The following is a 23,566-nucleotide window of genomic DNA, read 5'->3' on the forward strand; positions in this document are numbered from 1 at the left end:
TTAGAGCTGTGAGGTTCAGGGGTGACAAGTAGCTCTTCCTAAGGCACCCACCCAATAGGAGGATTGAGGACGCTCACTCTGGGGTTGAGGTACACTCTTACTAAGTTTGCATGCTTGACGTTGCTGAATGGATCTTTGTGATCTGTGTGAGATCCTCTTCATTTGTCTCACAGAGGGAAGGCGTCCATAACTGAAAGCAGAAGACTCGGGCAAACAGTTATTCTAATTTCCTTCATTCTGAAGGACACATAGCTTTGTTACCTTATGTGAAGAGATCAGTGTCTGCCTAATTTTCTTACAAAGTATGACCATGTCCTACGTTGTTCAGAAATACAGATCAAGACAGAGATGCAGAAAGGAAAGTCCTCTCTACCTTGCTCTATTTATCTAGAGCAAACAGACATGACTGGCACAAGAAAGGCTTGATATAGAAACATCTAATTTTCTAAAATAAGTGGGCTTTGAGAAATGAAGTGCTAACCGGTTATTTTGGGTTGAAGGGATTATGCTAGAGATTTAGTGTATTTGTGTGTCCCCTTATTTTCTAAATTTTCATACTGAGCACATATTGTTTTGCAATTGGAAAAGCAAACATTAAGGGTTACTTTGAAACCACCATACCAGGAAAAGAGACAAAGCTGAGTAAGAAAGTAAAGCTGTTTTGACAAATAACCCATGGTTTCCTTTTAAATTCATTTTAAGCTTATTTATTCCCTAGGAACAAGGGGATAGGGTGCTGAGAGGAAGTATGGGGAGAGACTAGGTAAAGTGGGCTATTACTGGTCAAATTCTGCTTCCTGTGAAGTTAAGAGGAGGAGGAGGAGGCTTCTGTTTTTATTCTGACTTTGGGTTGCAGAGTTTTAAGAGCTAGCTTTATTTCTTGAATGGAACAAAGCAACTGAGTGGTGGTAAGAATGTGCTTTGCAGACAGACAGATAGATATACAGACAGATGGACGTGGATGCACTGTGGATCGCACGTGGGACCTTAGGGAACTGTTGGAATCTTTTCTCATTTCTTGATCTATTAAAATCTCTGCCTTGCAGAAGTGGTGGGCCAGCATGGAGATTCTTTGCAGACATCAGCACACTGCCTGATGAATGTGAATGGTGGGGCAGCAGCTGCCCTCGTTTAGGGCGGTCATGCGTGGTGCGGAATACGAGACATTCATGAATGAGAGGTGGCTTTATAGAACTCATGCACATCTGTTGGAGCCCTCAGTTGCAGGTGACTCCAGTTAAAAGCAGCGTACTAATTGGATAGCTCAGAAGTGGGCTGAAATGTGGAACAGTCCTGAGACCTCAGATACTAGCCTCTTGGGGGGTAATTACAACAGTAGCTTGAAGAGCTTCCCTTGGGAATTCTAATGCCCATGCTGTTTTGGTGGGGTTAGATGTTGGGTGTCTTTTCTCTTGAGTCCAATTGTGTTTGTTCTTTGTCTTTCAAATAGGTTAAGATTGTGTTCTGGGCATATTAAGTGTTACCTAGTGAGACTGAATCCTGTTGACTTGTTTTGTTTTTTGTTCCCAGGCGATGGATGTGTTCAGGTTCTAACCACATGCCCTAGGTCTTCTGTGTTGATAATTCTCATGTCAGTCAGTTTTCAAAAAGCGTGGGGTTTTTGTTTGGTTGTAGGTCCGGATGTGTTGCTGTTCTTTCTGTATACCCCTCAGAGTTTGGGGTGCATGTGGCCATTCACTTCCTCTACACGTTAGCTGTGCTAGTCTACTCAAAAGGCTTGAGGGTGAGCCTGTGTTTTAGTTTCTTTTCTATCACTGTGAAAAGATCCCACGACCTAGGTAACCTATAGAAAGGTTGATTTGGACCTTCTTGTTTCAGAAGGGTATGCTCCTGACTATCATGGCTGCTGGGAAGGAAATCACTGCCTGCATCTGGACAACATAGTTTCATGTGGAGGTTTATTGGGATAGTGAAGACAAGGGGTGGGTAAGAGAGGGAGAAGAGAGAGAGAAAAGACAGAAAAGAGAAGAGAGAAAGAGAAGAGAGAGGGGGCAGGAAAGGTCTGCCTTTTATTTGAGGTGTGATGTGATTACTCCCGGGTGAAGGTGTGAACTGAACCAAAGGTGTGCTGGGAATATATGGCTGTTGCCATGGCAACAGATGTGCAGATGACCAGATGAAGTCACTGCTGGAGGGGAAAGCAGTTGCCGATATCAACAGTGGCAGAGAGCGTGGTGGCAGGCAAGCATGCAGACAGAGGTGGAGCAGTAGCCAAGAGTTTACAACCTGATTTACAAGCATGAAGGACACAGAGAGAGGGAAAGGGGGAGGAGGAGAGGGAGGGGGAAAGGGGGAGGGGGAGGGGAGGGAGTGAGAGACTGAGAGAAACAGAGAATGGTGTGAGTTTTGGAAAGCTCAAAATCCATTCCTGGTGACACACCTTCTAATTTTTTCCAAACAATTCCACTAAGTGGAGACCAAGTACGAAAGCATAAGAACCTCTGGGTCCGTTGTCATCCAAATCACTACAGCCTGGGACTCGTGTTTGATCCATGTACATAGTAGGGGATTCTCTCGTACTTGTCTTTTTGCAGGTTTTTTTTTTTTTTTTCCAAGTGATTCCTTTTTGCTTTCCCTCTGTTTAGAGAATGGATGGCTACAGTTCCAGGCTGCTTACTGTGGTGTGATTTTACTGGGCTGGATCTAAGTGAAAGAGAAGGAAGGGAGAAAAATGAACAAGGCTTTTCTCTTACAGCCCGCATGCAGTGTGCACAGTTCTAATTCTTTCATCCCTTCAGACAAGTTTTCTCTCTGGATCTCCCCTGTTTCTGTTTCCTTAACTAGGGCTGGCTCTGGGGCCCAGTTAGAAGAGTAAGAAAACAGGAAAGAGGTACGTGGGCTACTCATCCCATAAACACTGCTCTCTACCCTGAAGGGCTCCTTTCCCTGCAACTCAGCTAGGTAGATGGGCTTCTCTGCAGGTTTTCCTGCCTACAATGAGCTTGGATTCCTGATCTGGTCACCCTCAGCTGAACAGCAGGCAACTCACTGTCACTTCAGTTGTTACAAAGTTCTGACCTCTGTTGCTGCTTTATCTCTGGTTTTGTTTGCTTGTTTTGGTTTGTTTGTTTTTGTTTTTGTTTTTGTGCTCTCACGTTAGTATTTTGGACTGAAGGTGTCCCGGCCTTCCTTTAGCTGGGTTGGTGACTAATTCACTATGATTGGTCAGGGAACAGGTTCACCTTAGAACCTGGACAAGGGTTTCACTTCCGTGATTAATTAATTATCCACTCAGAGCTGTATGGAATCTTAGGATAAACTCGCAAAGTGTAATGAGATCAGGAACACTTTCAGGTGCAGAAATGGAAGGGAGGTGCCAAGCACACAGAAGAGCAAACATTTACTGTTTCTAATTAGAAGGATGCTTTTTAATGGATCCCCTCTCCTCCAGGAAGTGTATTCAAGAGATACTATACTAGATAGATTGTACTCTTCTTTAAAACCAAAACCAAAACCAAAACCAAGACCAAAACCATAATTCCATTGCCTTGGGAGACTCTGCCTGAGCCAGTTAAATGAAAAGGAACATAAATATCCAGTGTGTTTTTATTTAGATCACAAAATCTGCAAACAAAATCTGGTTCGGCATGTTAAGCTATCCAGAGCCTTTTATCATGTATGCTGTTTCTTTTTTTTTTTTTTTTTTTTTTTTTTTTTATAGCTGGGGACCGAACCCAGGGCCTTTTGTTTCTAGGCAAGCGCTCTACCACTTAGCTAAATCCCCAACCCCCATGTATGCTGTTTCTATACAAGCTCTTGATAAGTGGAGCTCAATTTCAAGATGGTAGCACTGACAAGAATTAGCTTTGGAATTTAAATTGCATTTTTATAAATCCTTTCCATTTGAGTTCTGCCGGTGCTTGGTTGAATTCAAATGTGCAGTTGTCCCTTTGGGAGCCAGATTGTAAAGTCAGCAAAACATCTTGTCCAAGTTCCTTCACTTCCTTTTTCTCTTTCCTCCCATTCCCTCATCCCAGGATTTATCTACTTGTAGCAGAATCCTTATATCTGGGTGTCTGAACACAACTTAAATTCATAAGCTTCCATAGAACTTGTTGACCTGTGTCCTATGACCTGTGTCCTATGACCTGTGTCCTATGACCTAGCCTAGCTAGATGATTTACACCCATCAGAGAAACCAATTTAGGTTGAGCTGTTAATGAATGGCAGCGGGGATCATTGCTTCAGTGGTGTCCTTGAATCTCCTACCATGTACTTTAATTGTATCTAGAAGATATAGGAATAGTTCATATGTATTTCCCCACACAAATTTGGGGAATGTACATTTGAAAATCCAGAATTCTATGAAACACACTAACATCATTATATTTACTGCTCGTTTACCTGCTTTCAATCTCAAGAGCTTGTTTGGAGGTTCCACTAGGGGAGTTTAGCTCATATAGCTTCTATTACAGAAGAGTCCCTCTCTGCTGGGGAAGGTGTCTTATCTGACCAAAATGCCTTGCCAACCAGGTCAGCTTCATCACACCTGCCAGTCAGAGGGGTTACAGATGCTGCAGCCTGACTGCCCTCATATCCCTCATTCATCTTTCAGCATGCATTTCTTTGCTCTCTTCCACCTACACAGGCACACACACACACACACACACACACACACACACACACACACACGCCCATATACATGCACACACATGCACACACATGTACACGTACGTGCACACATACATTCACACATACACATATAGGCACACACAGGCATACACACACACAGGCACACATACACATACACACAGCTTTAAAAGAGTTCAACTCATTACTTTACAGGCTTAGTGTATTTGTTTTTGTCTCTAAATATTTCTTGATATTATTATTCTAAAATAGATGGTATAAAGTCTTAACCTGATCGCCACAATTTAGTAGCTTGTTCTCTTGTTGCACACTAAGATTGTTTTAAAGACTGTACTATTTGAAATAGTGGAATAAAGCAACATTTCATAGGTTTCTTTGGGCTGTATGCCTACAAGTAGAATCGCTGTATCATGTGCTATATCTACAGCCATGTGCAGGAGCATCTAAGAAACTTCACTCACCTCTTCTTGGTGGTTATTAAACAGTTCATACTTGCTCATCCACTTCAGCCTGGCCACTGAAGAAGATTTCTCTTTATATCATGTGTAAATAAGCTTGCAACAGATTGTAAATAGACGCAAAAAAGATTTGTGCTGTGCTGTATTGTGTATTTTTTTATTTTGGCTAGTCAAAGCAGCCACGCTTATAAGGTCCCACCTTAATTCAGTGACCCTTCAGGAGGAAGATGGACCTCCTCACCCTCTGGAAAATTGTATCTTATAAGGGAATTTATCTTGTAAGGTGCATTTCTTGTCACTTTGGGGAGATGTTGTCATATACTAAAGATTAGCATCAAGTGAAGAGGAGGGGTCCTGCAGAGTCCCCAGTGTCGGCTGCTACACTTAGATCTTTCTCCGTAGGGATCCCTCTCCCTCCCCTGTAGTCTGTGTTACCTCTCTCATGTGGTGATCCTCTTAATACCATGTTTTGGTGAATGAGACTTTGGAATTACAAATTTAAGTAGCCTGATATTTGTACCATGCTCTAACTGACTGAGCTAATTGGCCTCGCTAAGCCGTGTTTGGTTCATATCCTCTAGAGACCTGATTCTTTTTGAATGGAAACAGAGGAGGGGTGGATCTGAGGGAGAAGGGAGGTAGAGTGGGGGAACTGGGAGGAATGGAGGGGGAGGAAACTGAATTGCATGAGAGAAGAATTTTTAAGAAATAGGCCTCCCGGGGCTTTTCCAAGTTCCATTCTCTTGAATACAGACATCAAGGACAGGATAATTATGAGGAATGGATGCATAGGCTAGTGTCACTGTATGTGTACCGGTTCCTTGAGCTGTGGGATAGGAATAGAGGAGGGGCAGGGACTGAGGGTCCAGCTTAGTGGTAGGACACTTGACAAGTATATGCAAGGTTCTTGGGTTTGATCCCCAACACAGGAAAAGAAGCAGAAAGGAAGGAAAGAAGAGGTGGGGGCTCCGCAGTTTATACTCTTATCCTTGATCCTATTAATGTCAGGAGTAGATCCTGTTACACAGTGATTTGCTCTTTATATATGAGTCCCGTGTGCTAATGTAAGTTATAGGCAGAGAAAAATTCTCATGCTTGGACCTGCAGGCAAGGAGTATAATGTAGTCTCCTGCAGTCTTAGTGTTTCATATGCAAAAAAAGGAGGGGGGGTCTTAGAAATGAAGTTTGGAGATGACAGAAAAGGAAGAAGAAAAATGCCCGCTGTGCCATGCTGATTATGGGATTTAGCCTCGGGCCAATGGGAAATCATTGCTGGATTCGAGCACAGATGATATGCATAATGAGACGCTTGCTGTGCGTCTGAGTGCGGAGTGTGGCGGGTTTAGAGAGCTGAAGCAGGGAGGTCACTTAAGCTGTAGGTAATGGCCAACCAGGTGGCAGAAAGGGTGACCGAAATGAGTCCGTGGCTGTGAGGATGCCCTCGCTTCTGTGCAAGACGCAATGGCGTGAACAAATTCTATTGGGGAAAGTAGGCTGTTTTTTGAGATAGGGTTTTGGAAATGTTGTCAATGTTATTATCATTTGATAACACTCTAACTTGTAGGTAAAATTACATTCCAGCTAATCTCAATCAGGACAAGCAGGTGTGCTGATCAACTGCACCGTGGGGAAAGCCAGTATGGGGGTGTAAGGACTCTGAGGTCACACTCAGAGCTAGAGGGTGGCTCTCCTAGGCAGCCTCTGTCGTGGTGACTTTCTGGGAAACCACACTGATGTTGCAGTTCTCTGGATTTGTGCATCAGGGAAGGGAAAGTGGCCCTGCGGTGGAATACAGCAGTTCAGGATAATGCCTTTCCCTTCTGTTAGAGTATTTTCTAACCTCCCTAATTCTGTATCTTGAGTGGAAATATACACCCCCACCCCCACCTCTTGCCTGTGTTGGTATTCTAAGCTCCACCCCCACAGTTGCCTGGCAATAGCCAGGTATGCTCCGCCCCACAGTTGCCTGGCAACAGCCAGCTGTGCCTGACTCTAAAGGGGGCTGCTTGCCCCCTCCTCTCTCTCTTGCTCTCTCTTGCCCTCTTCCCTGTCCCTTCTCTCTCCATTCCCCCCCTTAACCCCCACCCCGTTCCCTCCAGGTGCCCATGGTTGACTTTTGTTCCTCCCTACTCCTACTCTTCTCTCATTAAACCTCTCCACGTGGAACCATGTTAGTTTGGTGCGTTCTGTCCGGACTTGGGCCAATATTTAAACCCCAACAGTCTGAGTGTGGAGGGAACACTGTGGAGCCTACATTCTTAAGCAGGTTCTCAATCTGCTTTTCTGGTTTTATTTAGGGCTATTACTCACGTCTGATTTCCTGTGGTATTTGATGTTCTCTCTTCTGAGTATTTCCGCATTCTGTCCTTACACCCTATGTGGCCTTTAGCTTTTAGACGTTCTTGCTTTGATGGAATTAATTAGAGCTTACCTAATGTTTCTTCCAAAGTATTTGTTGACTCCTTTGTATATTGCCATTTTCAATGTTTTTCGTTTTTTGTTTTTTTTATTTACTTAAGTGTTTCTGTACCTTTATTCTTTTGAATTCACTTTAGAAAAATATTTATTCTTCTACAGGATTGCGGGGAAGCAGACATTAATCAAATGCAATTAGAGAGTATAATTTAAGTGCGTTTCTTCAACTAGAGTTTTATTTATTTTTATTTTTTTGTAAGTGTTTGGCTACATCTATGATGGTTTGCCATGTATGTGCCCGGTGCACAGAGGCCAGAAAAGGGCACCAGATCTGCTGGAATTACAGGGGACTGTGAGCCACTATGTGGGTGCTGGGGACCAAAACAGAATCTCTTGCAAGAAGAGCAGTACCTTTAACTGCACAGCCATTTGCCCAGTCCTTAGGTCTTTTTAAAAACAACAACAACAACAACAACAACAACAACAAAAAACCCCACAAATATATAGGTTTATTTTCTTTATCGCCTGGTATGAAGGTTATTCATATTATACATAATCTAGCTATCAACTTCTTGAGGAAATTGGGAAAACCCATGGCTAGACACAGCTTAAAATAGCTCCTTCAGATCCGAGTTTCCTCATGGGTGGTCTTGTTTTCAAATATTCGTCTTTTGAAAATTTCCCTGGCAGCACACAGTTACTGAAAACGGTTGTTTCTCCTCCATCAGGGCCAGTGAAAGTGTAGGATAAGGCCGGAAACAAGTGAAGCACAGCGTTTGCTTCCGACGGTTAGGTTTGTTGGGTCATTAGGATCTTACAGTTAGTGATTTAAGAGACGAGAGAGACTGGAATTGAGATGGGTCCCCCTCCACTGCTCAGCCTCCTCACTAAGTGGGCAAAAGGAGGGACACCATGCAAGCTGAATCTTGCTAGGAAAGGAACCCCATGCGCTTCCCTCCACGTTACAATGTTACAGTAGGAGCCCCATGAGAACAGGTGCTTGACAGTCGCGTTTCTGATTATATCTGTCATCTCTACAGGGCACAGGCGAGATGCTCAGTAAAGCCATATTGAATTAAAAGGGAAATGGTTGTGTACTTACAGAGACTAGTTTAACAAGGCAGGTAGCAGAGTCGGGTTTAAAGCATGAACTTTTGAAAATATCTTCTTAAAAAAAAGAGAGAGAGAGAGACAGTATCTACAAATGAAAAGGATGTGTCCTAAATAGATCAGATATATGTTACTTTACTTAGCAGTGGGTTTCTATGGTAACCTCATGTTCCTTTTATAAAAGAAAACTCTGGAAATAAATATTTCTGAGCAGCACAACTGAGATCCTCTTCTCGATAGTTCAGGCTAATGGGGCTGCTCTCCTTGTGTCAGCATCAAATGCTGGCACTGCTTCAGCCTTTCTGCCTGGTACCCCGAGGTCTGTTCACTCATCTGAGCTGGAGTTGAGGTACTTGAGCCGTGTACTACAGCCTCGTATTTTCTCCTTTTTACTGTCTCACTCAGGTGCTGGCTGAATACTTCTACCCAAGGAAGCATCGAGCTCAGACAATGAAGCTCCCCATGCTTTGTATAAAAGTTCAGATAAGGAATTTTATGTGAAGGAGCAGAGTAGAGAAAATAAATTACACCCATTTCTTTTTGCCCCATCTCCTGTGTTTCTGCAAGTATTGATTTTTGTTGTTGTTGTTGTTTGTTTGTTTTGATTTGGAAGTCTGAGAATTGCCTCTGCTATCTATCTATCTATCTATCTATCTATCTATCTATCTATCTATCTATCATCTATCATCTATCTATCTATCTATCTATCTATCTATCTATCTATCTATCTATCTATCTATCTATCTATCTTCTATCTATCTATCTGTCTATCTGTCTGTCTGTCTATCTATCTTCCTATCTATCTATCTATCTATCTATGCATCTATGCAAATATATGTATGTGGTGTGTACATACATAAGTGTGTGTGTGTGTGCACTTGTGTGCTTGCAGGTGTCATCATGGGACTTCCTTGACTGTTCTTCACTTTGTTTTACTGGGGCAAGATCTCTCTGAAGTGGGTGCTTGCAAATTTGACTAGTCTAGGTACCTAGCTTTCGCCCAACCCCTGGAGATCCTGTTTCATGACTGCTTGGCTTTCATGTGATTCCTGGGGGATCTTAACTCTGATCCTCAGGCTTGAACACTTGCCGTGACATCTTTCCTGTTTTTGACTTTGAATTAGAAAGTATGGTCTCTGCTGTATCTTTAGCCTTTATGGGCGATTCTGCAATTGCTTACAGAGACTAGACAGAAGCCAAGAAGCAAAGTTCCTCATTGTGGCTCATTAACAGGAACAAATCTCATAGTGCCCACTGTGTTCTGTCATTTGTGGTTCACCCCCTCACCAATATGTAAGCTAGCGTATTTCGAAGCGTAAGGTCTGTCATCCTGCTCATGTACCCTATCAAACTAGGTACTCATGGAGAAATGAGTGTCCCCACACTTGCCTGCCAGGCCCTCTTCTCCACATCTTTTCAAGCTGCTCTAGCTCATGGGAATGTTCTCTGCCTCAGAAATCATGATACCATGGAGTCAATTTTTTTCCTTGCCAATTCAGCCAACATACTCTGTCAAAAGCAGTTCTAAACGTTAAAAATTCTTATCTTTCTAGAAATATTGGCTTCTAAAATTAAGTTATCTGAGTTCTAAAGAGTGGGTATTTGATGGAATACTTAAGGAAAACTTGGTTTCCATGATTTTCTTGAGCAGTGGTACAATATTGTACCTTCTAGGAGGTGAAGGGATTTTTCCACAGGTAATTTTGACCAGATAGAGCATTTACCTGCACACTGATCTGCAGTGCTGCAGTTGCACTTTGAACCTTTATTCACATGCGTGTGTGTGCGTGTGTGTGTGTGTGTGTGTGTGTGTGTGTCTGTGTATCTAGCATACTGGCAAAATTATAAGCTCATTGAAAAAAATTTAAATCTATACAGACTTTAAGACTATAGTTCTTATTTAATAATTAAATATCAGGTAGTAAAAACTAGTGCATATAGTATGTATACACTGATAATATATATTAACATATTCAGATGACATTGATTATTGTATAAAACATTATATATAACAAGGGTTCTCAACCTGTGACTTGCAACCCCCTTGGGGGGGTGCATTAGATATTTATAATTCATAAGAGTATCAAAATTATAGTTTTGAAATAATAGTGAAATAATTTTGTAGTTGGGGGCCACTACAACTTGAGGAACTGTATTAAAGAGTCACAGCATTAGCGAGGTTGAGAACGCTGATATGTAAGTTAGGTGTTGATGTCTGCTTGAATTTAGACCTTAGAGGCTCTTCAAGGCCCATATGTAAAAGCTTGGTCACCAGGACGGTGCCATTGAGAAGTGGAGCCTGGAGGGTGGTTATTAGTTATTAGAGCTATAACTTTGAAAGGGATGGTGGAGCTTTGACTCTCTCTCTACTGCTTCCTGCTGATGTGGCGTGCCACCATACGCTTCTACTCTGACATGCCGCTTTACCCTGAGGTCCATGACAGTGGTGAGGATCACAGATCAGACAGCATTATGGGCCACAGTGAATTTTCTCTTTATCCGTTAATTGTCTTGGGATAGGGAAATGGCTCAGTGGGTGAGAATAATTATAGTGAAAGTAAGAGCACCTTGGGTAAAGGCTTTAAGGGATTTTTGTGTTTCCTATTTAAGGGCTTCTACCTGTTTGCCTGTGTTGTCCTGTATTTCTATAAGGGAGTTATTTATGTCCTTCTTAAAGTTCTCTAACATCATCATGGGATGTGATTTTAAATCCAAATCTTGCTTTTCGGGTGTGTTAGGGTAATCAGGACTTGCTGTGGTGGAAGTACTGGGTCCTGAAGATGCCAAGTGGCCTTGGTTTCTGTTGCTAAAGGTTCTTGCACTTGCCTCTTGCTGTCTGGTTGTCTCTGCTGTTAGCTGGTCTTGCTGTCTATGATAGTAGCTTGACCCTCCTGTAAGCCTGTTTGTCAGCACTCCTCGAAACTGGCTTTCTCCCAGTGGGATATGGGTACAGAGAGCTGTGTCACAGGGTCAGCTGTAGGCACAAGCAGAGACCGGAAGGATCCAAACTGCTCCTGGGTTCCTGTGTCTTGAGGGCTCCAGGAAGGTTCCTCTTGGGCCAGTAATATGAGCAGAAGTGCTGGTTTCTCCTGTGCTCTCAGGTGTGTCAGCATTCCTGGGAGACCAGTTCTCTCCTTGCAGGCTGTGGGTACAGAGAGCTGTGGCACCAGGTCAGCTCCAGGCGCCTTGCTTTTCTTTTTTAATATTTATATATTTTTATTTTATGTGTACCTATGAGAGTGTATATGTGTGTGTGTGTGTGTGTGTGTGTGTGTGTGTGTGTGTGTGTGTGTGTACATATATACACTACATGTCTGTCTCATGCCCAAGGAGGTTATAAGACAGGGTTGGATCTGTTAGAACTTGCGACTCAACATGGTTGTGAGCTGACAAATGTGTACTGGGAACCAAATTCTGGTCCTCTGAAAGTACAGCCTGTACCCTTAACCCCTGAGATATTTTCCATTCCCCAGAAGTGAAGAGCTGGCTCAAGTGATCCATGTGTATTAAGTAATTAGTGCTATGGGAGGTTTCTATTAATCTGAACATTCTTGTGCTACGAATCTCATTATTCAGTTCTCTGAATAGAATTCAGGTGGGTCTATATATAATATTTTCAACAATGTTACTATACCACACTATTTTTTTTTAGATCATTTGACATATGTGAGGAGTAGAGTCTTAAAATTGTTATGAGTTCATATGAAATGGTAAATTTGAAACAAAATCCACTTGGTTTAAGCTGAAGTTGAAATCCCTGAGCACCAAGTATGGCTCTGTGCATGAGATAGATTTGAACTTCAGTATTTTTAAATCGTAAATTGTAAATTATAGCTTCCTGCTGGCATCCTCAGAATTTGGTGACAGTGACATTGATAGCTCTTTGGAGCTGTTGGGGATCATAGAGGTGGCAGATAGGATAAAATAATCTTAGGAAAATTAATTAGCATATGACATCCAAGCTTAGAGTTGGAAAACAAAGCCCTGCTTTTATGTACTTACCTCACTGGCAACCTGAATCCTTCAGAGGTCTACCTGTTTTATTCAACGGCTGTGCTGCATTTGAAATTCATGTCATACTTCATACCAATAATTATTTTGCTAGGGTGATAAGAAATACCTTAAATTTTACATGTAGAGGCCAGGATATTCTCAGTGGGATATGAAAATAAGAAAGTCCTCTGAATACAAATAGCCCAGAAGCAGAGAAACATGAAAGTCATTATGCAAATACTTGACCAGCCTGGGCTGTCCCCCACAGTGTCTGCAGAGATATTTTCTCAAGTAAAACACAAACAAATACAAAAACAAGATTCGCAGACTGTCCTTCTTAGAACAGTAAATGTCGCCTGACATGGCAAAAAAAAAAAAATTATACAAATTGAAATTTTGGAGGCAGAGCAGCCGTAGGAGAAGGCAGTGTCACCACAAAGCAGGGACTGGAGTGATCCGGATACAAGCCAAGAATGCTGACTGCCAGCAGAAGATGGGTTTTCTTCCCTAGCTTCCTCAGAGAGTATGACAGTGTGACGGGAATGTCCTTTTTTCTATCTATACAAAAGTGGAAGAGAGGCAAGAAGGAAGCAGCCACCTGGGTGCTGTTGATGGCCGTCCTGAGTTCCAGAGACTCACAAGACAAGTTTCTAGATCCAGAGGCTTATAGCTCTAAGCCTTGGATAAAAGAGGCTTATGGCTTCAAGCTTTCGGAGCTGGAGACTCACTCACTGCTCTTCGTGGTCAAGCTTCAGAGTACCAATACCTGCTGGCTAAGGTTGCAGTCCCTTAACTCTCCCTGTGCCTGAGTGTAGACATATATCATTCACAACTTCCTCTAATAAAGGTTCAACCTCCCCTCTAGCCCATGATCCACCAGAGGTGGTTGAAAAGAAAGGTTATTAGGAAATGCCCAACAAAGAGGAGGGAGAACCTGTAGAGATCATATCCAGAGGTTAGGCAAGGCCCCTGGTTGTGGGATGGGGCCACCCACCCTTCTCAAAATTTTAACCCAGAACCGCTCCTGTCTAAAGAAAATACAGGGACAAAGAATGGAGCAGAGACTGAAGGAAAGGCCACCTAGAGACTGCCCCACATGGGGTTCCATCCCACATGCAGACACCAAATCCAGTCACTGCTGTTAATGTCAAGAAGTGCTTGCTGACAGGAGCCTGATAATGGATGTCTCCTGAGAGGCTCTGCCAGAGCCTTACTGATACAGATGAGGATGCTTGCAGCTAACCATGGGACTGAGCGTAGTGACCCAGTGGAGGAGTTAGAGAAAGGACTGAAGGAGCTGAATGGGTTTGAAACTCCATAGAAAGAACAACAATATCAACCAACCAGAACCCCTACCCCCCAGTACTCCCAGTACCAACCAGAGTACACATGGAGGGACCCATGGCTCTAGCCGCATATGTAGCATAGGATGGCATTGTCTGGCATCAATAGGAGGAGAAGCCCTTGGTCCTGTGAAAGCTTGTTTCCCCCAGTGTATGGGAATGCCAGGGCATTGAGGTAGGAGTGGGTGGGTGGGTAATATCCTCACAGAAGCTGGGAGAAGGGGGATAGGAGAGGGGGGACTGGGATAATATTTGAAATGTAAATACATAAAATATCCAATAAGAAAAAGAAAAAAGAAAGGTTATTATGATATGGGGGAAGTGGACCTGTTTAGAAATAGTTCTTTGGGGGTGATACCAGTCTTCGTTTTTCCTCGGTTCAGTCTACTAGCAAACACCAAAACATGAATCAGCAGCTATAGTCTGGTCCACATGACAGACACCATACATGAAATTAGCAGGAGCAGTTCAATCCATAAGAAACTGCGAGGCCCCCAATTGACCAGAGTCTGTGGTAGCATCAAGAAGCTGCAGGAACCTCATGAGAAGTCCTTTAGTGAGTTTTCTCAATGAAGTGACCACAAATGAAGATCAGCAATGCAATGTAAGGTAAACCAATACATGTGTGTCATCAGCAAAGACTAACGCAGAGTGATTCGAACCAATCTTTGAGCTCTTACTGTCTGTGGGGTCATATATATATATATAAATATATATATATGTTATTTCTATATATTTCTAAACATTATGCAACCTTTCATGTGTTTGCTATAGCAAAACATTCTTTCACTTGTGTTGGCTTCAGCAAAACATTCTTTCACGTGTCTGCTTTAGCAAAATATTCGTTTATCTGTCTCCTCTAGCAAAACATCATTATAACCTAAGTCTCCAAAGAAACCAGAAACTTCTACTTTACCTGAGTCTTCAACCTTTAATAGGTCTCTTAGACTCTCCTAGCCTCCAGGACCTTTAGTATTCATGACTTCTGTTCCAGTCTTTGATTCTTAGTGACTTCTTGGCTCTTGTAGACTTAGCTTCTCATGGCTTCTGCCTTTGGTTGTTCTCTGTAGTTCTTCAGGGCTCTCTGGAGCTCTCGAGTTGTTTCCTAAAGTTATAGCTTAGGGCTATGCGCATGGGCACACTCAACTCTTTCTGATTCTGCAATTCTTCATGGTCTCCTCACTCCTCACTGTTGCTGCCAGGGATGGAAACCCCAGAGTATTGTCTGCTCCTTGGATAACTACCCAGCATGTTCTATCCGTGATTAAGGCAAGTTTACAAAGAGGCCATTTGGGAAGAAGCTTTTATTGGCCTAATATTGAATACCAGTTTATAGTGTGCATGGGAGGGAAGGCTCCTTGCCAACCCCCAAAAGTGTGGAAAATAGCCTGCCTACTCAGCCAGAAGGAAGGTTCAGCAATACTATATAGTGCTTAGCTATAATTCTACCCAGTTAAGCCTTATATAAAGTCAGATCACGCAAACCTTGACTCAGGATGATCAACCAGGAACCTCAGACAGGTACAGTACCCTCTCTGTCAATCATAAAGGTTTTTGCTCAATCTTTACAGGAGGTGGTTTCCAACTTTCATAGGACCACGACTCATAAGACCTTCCAGAATAATTGTCAATGGATACCCTGGAGCACTTGCAGCACGGTCCTGTGGTGATCACTGAAGTTTGTTAGGTCGAAGTCATCAATACAAGAACACAGCTCTCAGAGGACATGAGATAGTATTTTGGGGAGTATGAGTGATCGTATCCTAGGGATACATATTCAGGTTACCCCAAGTTCCATGTTCCAATGTGTTAACAGTTTGTTGGAGCTCTTATAGTATCAGAACTAAGGAAGTTATAAAACAGGGCACTTTCAAGATTTATTGCTGGAAACATTAAGCAGTCAGGTTACAGCAAAGCTGAGTAAACTCTGCTATAGGCTTTGGATACTATGTTACAGCATTTTTAGCTCTTTGGTCGGCTGGAAACTAGGAGTCTGTCCATACATTACAAATGATTTACCAAACGCTTATCTAGGTATTGGGTCAGATACAGAGGATGATGATAAATGCTTATTAAAGGGCTAAAGGTACCTTAAGAAAATTCGCTTCTTGGGTCACAATGTTCTACCTTGCCATATCCTTGAGGTCCCCACCGGCTTGCAAAGGTTCAGTGAAAGGTATGGTTCTTTTCGGGAATTTTCATTCAGAAATTTTCCATGAGAAGTTGCGACTAGAGCAAGACCTCCTGAAGTCGAAGCCACAATTGCACCTGCGTTTGCAGAGTTCCTTGCTATTGGAGTGGGGTTTCGCCGTGAGGAGCTTGGAGCATTGATCCAAAGATGGGCTGCCAGGCAGCCCTCTGCTTCAGACAGCTTCCACAAGGGAACAATCTGGCTGATCTCATTCAAAGGTTGAGAAAACAAGACGAGAAAGGTTGTTCATCCACTAAAGAGGAAACACTACACTATTAAAGGCTGCTTTTATGATTTAGAAAATCAACACTCCTAACAGTACTTAGCAGCGTACAACCCATGGCCAAGGCAGAACTACGTTCACCCGATGTGTCTGACTTTGATCAGAACTGTAATGCCGCCCTGGGACTTAATGCCTAAGAGCTAGGGGAAACTACGTGACTGCTGTGGGGATTTGTTACTGTTGCCATGGTAACTACTAAGCTCTGGACCCCAGAAGTTCTGCTAAGCAAAGACCTGGATGTAGGGAGTTGGCTTTGGAATTGTGTGATGGGCCAAAGCTGGAGAAAATTTGAATAAAAAAGCCTAGATTGTCTTAAGAAGATTATTGGTAGAGGTGGCATGTAAAGTAGTCTCAGTGAATGCTCAGTTAAAAAAACCAAAAAAAAAAAAAAAAAAAAAAAAAAATGGAGGGGGGGGGGGGTTTGGGCCCAGGGGGAGGGGCCCGGCTCGCGAAAGAAGCAAAAGCCCCGGGTGGCCCCCCCCCCAAAAAAAAAAAAAAAAAAAAAAAAAAAAAAAAAAAAAGAACCAAAAAAAACCCCAAAAAAACAAAAAAACAACGCGGTAGAAAATGACTGCCTTGCCTTATACTATATGTAATTGCTATAGGTAGGATGTTATTATAAATAACAACAGCAGTTTTGGTGTCTTAGGGTTTCTCTTGCTGTGAAGAGGCAACAATGACCATGGCAACTCTTATAAAGAAGAAAATCTGATTGGGGCTGGCTTACGGTTCATTAGCGTCATGGTGGGAAATATAGCAGCATGCAGGTGGACATGTGCTGGAAGAGAGCGCTGTATCTGGACCTGTAGGCAGCAGGAAGAATCAGTGAGCCACCAGGTCTGGCTTGGGCTTCCATAACCTCAAAGCTCACCCCCGAGGGATGCACTTCCTCCAACAAAGCCACGCCTACTTCAACAAAGCAACGCCTCCTGATAATTCCACTCTCTATGGATTGTTTTCTTTCAAACCGCCACAGTTGGTGAGGGCTTAGAAGAAATTAGGAGCCTTTTGTGGGAAATTTTGGGTGGGAGAATGTCAAAAGTGGGGCCTAGCTTATTCTAACTGCTTGCAATAAAAAATGAAAGAAGGAAGGAAGGAAAGAGAAAGAAATGAAGGAAGGGAGATAAATAGAGAGATTAAAAGAACTATTAGCATGGGAACCCAGAACTGATGGTTTTGGAGAGGTCTTGGCACATTCAGGTTGAAACAGATTCTAGAAGAGGGACTGACTATTAAGAGGAAGTGTTGTGAGAAAAAGTAGCAGCCGTGGTCTTCCATTCCCAGTTTCCCTGTGATGATGTTACTTGGTGGTTCTATTGTTGCCTGTCTTTAATATACTAAGGTAGGTTAACCAATGGAGAAAGCAGACAGTTCCCACTCAACATCGACTTGTACAGCCAGGGTAAGGACAGGAATGTAATTCAGTGGCACAGTACTTGCCGTGTAGATATGAGGTTCTGGGTCCAGTCTCTAAGTGTAGGCTACTGAAATAAAACTTTTATCTGGCAGATTTGGAATTTCTCTCGTTGTCGAAGTGCCCATGAAACATTTTGTTCTGGTTCCCCAGTTCAAACTTTGAAGTCACCACGAGAAGAGACAAGTGGATCTTAATTGGGCGGTTGTAATAAGTGATCTGTTTTTAATATATTTGCCGAGGTAGGTGTGAATTAAGCCTCAGAGAATGGCTTTAAAAAGTTCTGGCAGTTTAGTGGCGTTCGGATGTTGCATCCGTCTGCATCGTCTGTTAAGTTTTAAGCAAAGCGAGATGAGGTCAGTGGAAATGATTGGCAGCTTTGAGACAATGGCAGCAGTTGACTTCCTCGAGTCATTTATTCCCTTATATCTGTTGGTTATGTAGATCCTAAATCCCACAGTGGAGACATAGGAAGCATGTTGTAGCACTTTCAGCAGGTAGGTAGTGTTGAGAGCCTTCTTCTCGTCAGTCCTTCAGTGCCCACTCTGTAGTCCAGGGAACAGTTTGATTAAGGAAATGCTGTCCTGGGTAGGGTGGGAGAGGGATGATCCAGGAAAGAGATCCCAGGTCATTTGGGACGATAGAGACAACTCACCTCACCAGTTAGAACTGGCTCTAACAAAGGCTTGTTTTTGTGATTGTTTGCAGAAAGATTACCACTTTGAATATACAGAATGTGATAGCACTGGCTCCAGGTGGAGGGTCGCCATTCCGAATTCTGCAGTGGATTGCTCTGGCCTGCCTGACCCAGTGAGAGGCAAAGAATGCAGTATGTTGTGATTTTTTTTTTTTTGACCATTTGTTTTCCTGATTAAACCGTAAACTCATATTAGTTTCTAGATGCCATTAGAATAAACCCAAGAGACTTGGCCACAATGTATATGCAGTGTGGCTACCTCGCCAACTGATGGGGGTGGTGGCTCATTCCTTTAATCCCGGCACTTGGGGGGCAGAGGCAGGTAGATCTCTGTGAGTTAAAGGCCAACCTGGTCTACAAAGTGAGTTTCAGGACCACCAGGGCTACTAAGAAACCATGTCTTGAAGAAACAACATGGGGTGGTGGGCAGAGAGAGAGAGAAAGAGAGGGAGACAGAGAGACAGAGTCCGAGAGAGACAGAAAGAAAGACACAGGGAGATAGGGGAGGCGGAGGGGAGAGAGAAAACCTCTAAATTGTCATGAAGTATATTTTTATTTTTGCCTGTCATCACTACCACTGTATGCAAGTCTCCTTGGAATGATTCCTTTTTATTTGCCATAGAAATAGTTTAACTATTTTAAGTGTAACTTGTAGAATGTCTATGGGATCGCTTGCTAATGTTACATCCAATATCTCGTTTTCTGACAATTATTCAGCATTCATAATTAACACAGAGGGATGTGATCAACTTTATTTTTATTTATAAACTACCTTCTAAAACATCGTTTTGCCAATTGGAAGTTTATGCTGTGAAATAGGCCAGATGTGGCCTTGGGTTCTAGAGCTGGCAGAGAAACTATTTTGATTTTTCTGTGGGTCTTCCAGAAGCGTTTGTAGAAGGCTTCAGTTTCCAAATGAATAAGATGAGTAAGCAAGTTATTAAATGGGTGCCTGACTCATTCTTACTCATACAGTATTTATGTTATTCATTGGAAAAGTTAAATATCAGCAGTAGGTATTATTGTGACTGCAGTGGTTTGACAGATGAAGAAACCAGAAAAAAGTAGCCATTACTTCTGATTTTAAATAAATGCAGCGAAAACCTGAGAGCCCCCATGGTCAGGTGCTCTAGTAAGAATCAGAAGAGACAGTGAGGTCGATAGAGAAGAAGATGCAGCCAGACCAGAGTCTTGACAGTCAGTGGCACACAGGATCTGTTCTCAGTGTAAGCAGAACGTGGTTAAGGGAAACTAGAGTCTGTGTGCCAATGATGTAGTTGCCCTATTGCAAATTGGTCTCCTAGAAAATGCGTATTGCACTTGCCAATCCTTTGTACTCTTAGGATTAAGTTTTTGGCTCCTTGTAACCAGCCATATTTGGAGACACTAACTATTCTAAATGCTTACTCTGTGGATAGGAGATGTGTTGGTTTGGGCTAGTTCTGGCTGTCCCATTTACAGAGGATTATAGTGCAAGATGGTACCCGTGGGAATTGGCAGTCATTCAGTAATTCCAAATCAAGGCCTCACTCGCTAGAAGTTATATTTTAGTATGTAACGTGCATCAACCAAGGGTCCCTAATTTTATTACAAAACCCATGTCTAAATAAGAAAGACTTCTACTTGAATGTGGTAGAGACCTTTTGCAGTCAATATTTTTGTAACATTCCATAGGTAAAATTTTGAATTTGTCTCTTCAGCAAGAAAAAGTTTTCTAAAGCCCTAATAGTCAAGTTTCTTTTAATCATAACATACTTTGAAAATGATGCTTATAATACATGATAGCTGGGACACTTTTTTGTCTGAAATCTGAAGTTGTCACTACTCCTGTATGATATATATAATATATATATGAAATTCTATAGATATTATATTATATATGCATATATTCTTTTAGCAACTATTGGTCTGGCCTTAAAACTTTTACTTTTTCTATGCTATGGTCAAAGGAGGTTATTTTAAAGCTCACAAGTCAGTTATATTATGCACATTATTTCCATATCCCCAGTCTTCAGCACCTTCGAGTTCTACTGTTGATCACAACTACCATTTCTTACTCTGACATTGAGATAGACATGCTGCTTAGAGCTAGATCCTCTCCTTGGTTACCTCTGGAATATTTGCATATACATAATGGGATATCTTGGGAGTAGCATCCAAGTCAAAACACATAATTCTTTTGTATTTCATATATATCTTACATACCTCACCCACAATTAGTTTTATGTAATAGTAAAAGTTATTTGTTACAGGAAATAATACTGTAGAATTTTCTCCTTGTGGAGAAAATTTGGCATACATAGACAACTCAGATTTGGGAGAATTTGAGCTTTTCGGATTAGGAGTATGTATAAGTTCTAAGAGTCCTTCTGCTGGAGGGAAAACAGACTTGAAGTGGGACGGTAACTTCCCTCAGTCTGCGTGCGGCAGGTCTAAGACTCCCCTACAGATGTATTTGGTGGCAGAGCTAGCCTCTCTTCACTGCGGATGTAGCCAAGGTGCTTTCTGTTCTCCTGGGACTTGGCTCAGACAGAAGAAAACAGGTTAAAAAGTAGAACATAGCAACCTGACTTAAGCCTAAGGGAGGTCGGGCAGTGGTTGTGCAGTGTATACTCTTCTCAGATATAGTTTTTCTAAATTTTGGCAAACCCAGATGTTGGCCTTTGTTGAAACTATTACAGGTTCTTGATGTATAATTACATAGGTCTTTTCTTTTTGAAAAAGGGGCCAGTAGAGGCCTTTTCTGAGGAATAATCATGGAATCAGCTTTTCCAGAAGATTGGGTAAACTCTACAATATATTTGTTTTTCAAAACCATCTAGAATCAAGTTGCAAATCTCCTCAGAGGTAAGGAAAAGTCATCTATCAGCTTTTGTTATGTTGAATCCCTGGTCATATGTGATTCCAGAGCTTATAGGGCTCTGGAAAGGCAGGGAGGGGCCTCTGTTAATGACACTCGTTCCAGTCTCTGTTGTCCACTCTGCTGGGGAAAGCTGGTCAGTTTCCTAGTGCTGCTCAGACACTGAGATGACCTCATGGCTCTGCATTTCTCTGCTAGCTTCAGCTCACTCTCAGGGAGCTTGGCTGCTTCTCCCAAGGCCCTGGTGCCAAGTCTATTATCTATAAGAGCTTCTAATTCACAGTCAGGGTCTTACAGATAGCATGCCTATTATCTATAGGGCCTTACACGCAGCATGCCTCCTGAACCACTGCACTGTTCACCCCAATCTTAGAACAAGAGCCTGTCGCCCTCTTTAAGCATCACTCCTGGCCCACTATCTTCTTTTCCCCTTGAAGCGGAAGAGTTCCTAAAGCACTTCTTAAGGCTTGGGGCTTCTTTGATGCTTTTAGATTGTCATCTTTGAGCGATCTCCTACTGCAACCACACACCCCAGAGACTGGGTCCTTTTGGCTTCAAACCAAGCCTTAGAAGTGAAAGGTGAGGGCCTGACTCTCTTGGGAGATATGATGGTGAAGAGAGTTCCTTTGCCTCTATGTATTTCTAGAGAGGTCTAAACCACTGAAGAGGAAATGAATGGATCTGTTTCTTTTATATTCTCATACTTTTGGGTAGAGAAGGCATACATAATTTATCGCTCACTCCTTCGGATATTTCCAAAATCATAATTTCAAGAACAGCTTTAAAATACAGCATTTTCCAACCGAGGATAACGATTCAAGATGCTCCATTTAGAAAGTGACCACCAAACCAACTCTGTCTTGTGAACTTAGTTTAATTGTGTGCTTCAGTGTTGTTATATCAGTCAATTAATGATACATGGGACACATGTAGTCAGATATACACTCACATGTGCACAGAAAGATGTACTATACAAGCAGTAAACATGGGTGCGTAGTTTACTTTTGTAACTCCCATGTAGGAGCTAAGGGATTGATGTGACTTTCATGAAATATAACTTTTATACAACTATGCCTGCATACATTTGTATTCTGATCTTTCAATGATTGGTTGTAAATTAATACTCATTTTTACTTGGATTAATAAATGCTATGCTCAGAATAGTTTTACAAGTCTTTGGGTACATACTTTTCTCGTGTTTTTTTTTTTTTTTTCAAATCTTTTTTATGACCCATATCTAATGGTTTCTGAGAAATACGCAGATAATCAATATGCACTTATATTAGACAGATATTCCCTTACTTGTAGAGGCAAAGGGAAAATTGTGTTTGCATGTGTTAGAAAAATAGAGATGTCAACACAATAGATGGCCAGTACAACAGCAAGATAGAAAAACTAGAAATACACTGAACATCAGAATCGCTAAATATGTAAGGCAAACATTGATATTTAAATAGATAAATCTAAGCCATAGAATAATAGTAGGAGACTTCTGTATTTCACTTCAGTAATGAAAGTCTACCCTAAAAGGAAACTTCTAGAGAAAGGTAGATTTGAAGAGTCCTTAGGCTAGAGGGCCTTGACAGAGTGTTTTATTCAGTTGCATCATGATGTATATCTTCTCAGATACGTGTTAGATGTTCTGAAGGAATACTTGCATGCTAAGTTGTAAAACATATATTTGTTAACTTCATGTAACTATAAAATATAAGTTTATATTTTATAAACTTTATTGTAAATAAAATAAAGTGTAAATAAATAAAAACTTCACACACTAAAACTAACCAAATCCAAAGCTTATTCAACATCTATATAGTTGGGGTAGGTGTTTGGAATGGAATCTGTTGAAATGATTGAAATCTTTTCAAGAATCTTTTTCTAACTATAATGGAATGAAATCAATACCCAAAGAAGGGAAGATGCATAAACACAGGCCACCTGGAAGGTTCTGCTGTTCAGATCAGATCCCTTGGCAGACAGAGTCCCAATAATCACCGTCTGAGACCCAGTTAAGAGCGTTAAGAGTCATAAAGAATCCCTGGTGAGCTGACCCTCCAGAGTGGGAACATGGGAAGACGCAAACAGCACTATGGCTGCAGGCCCCGGAGGCCTCTTCATGTTCAGGATGAAGACAACCGATGAAACGGCTCACTAGGTTCAAGAGAAGGCCCCAGGCAAAGATGTTTGAACT

The 23,566-nt window shown here is 42.0% G+C and overlaps 1 protein-coding gene across 1 annotated transcript in view; it reads left to right on the forward strand.

The window, feature by feature from the left end:
• Elapor2 (endosome-lysosome associated apoptosis and autophagy regulator family member 2) overlaps positions 1 to 23,566 on the forward strand; it is a 182,051-nt gene that overhangs the window by 71,272 nt on the left and 87,213 nt on the right. The window contains exon 2 of the mRNA XM_032907046.1: positions 18,527 to 18,647. Coding sequence (XP_032762937.1) covers positions 18,527 to 18,647 — 121 coding nt within the window. The remainder of the gene's footprint in view (positions 1 to 18,526; positions 18,648 to 23,566) is intronic.

This window comes from Rattus rattus, chromosome 6, assembly GCF_011064425.1.
Source record: "Rattus rattus isolate New Zealand chromosome 6, Rrattus_CSIRO_v1, whole genome shotgun sequence".
NCBI lineage: Eukaryota > Metazoa > Chordata > Mammalia > Rodentia > Muridae > Rattus > Rattus rattus.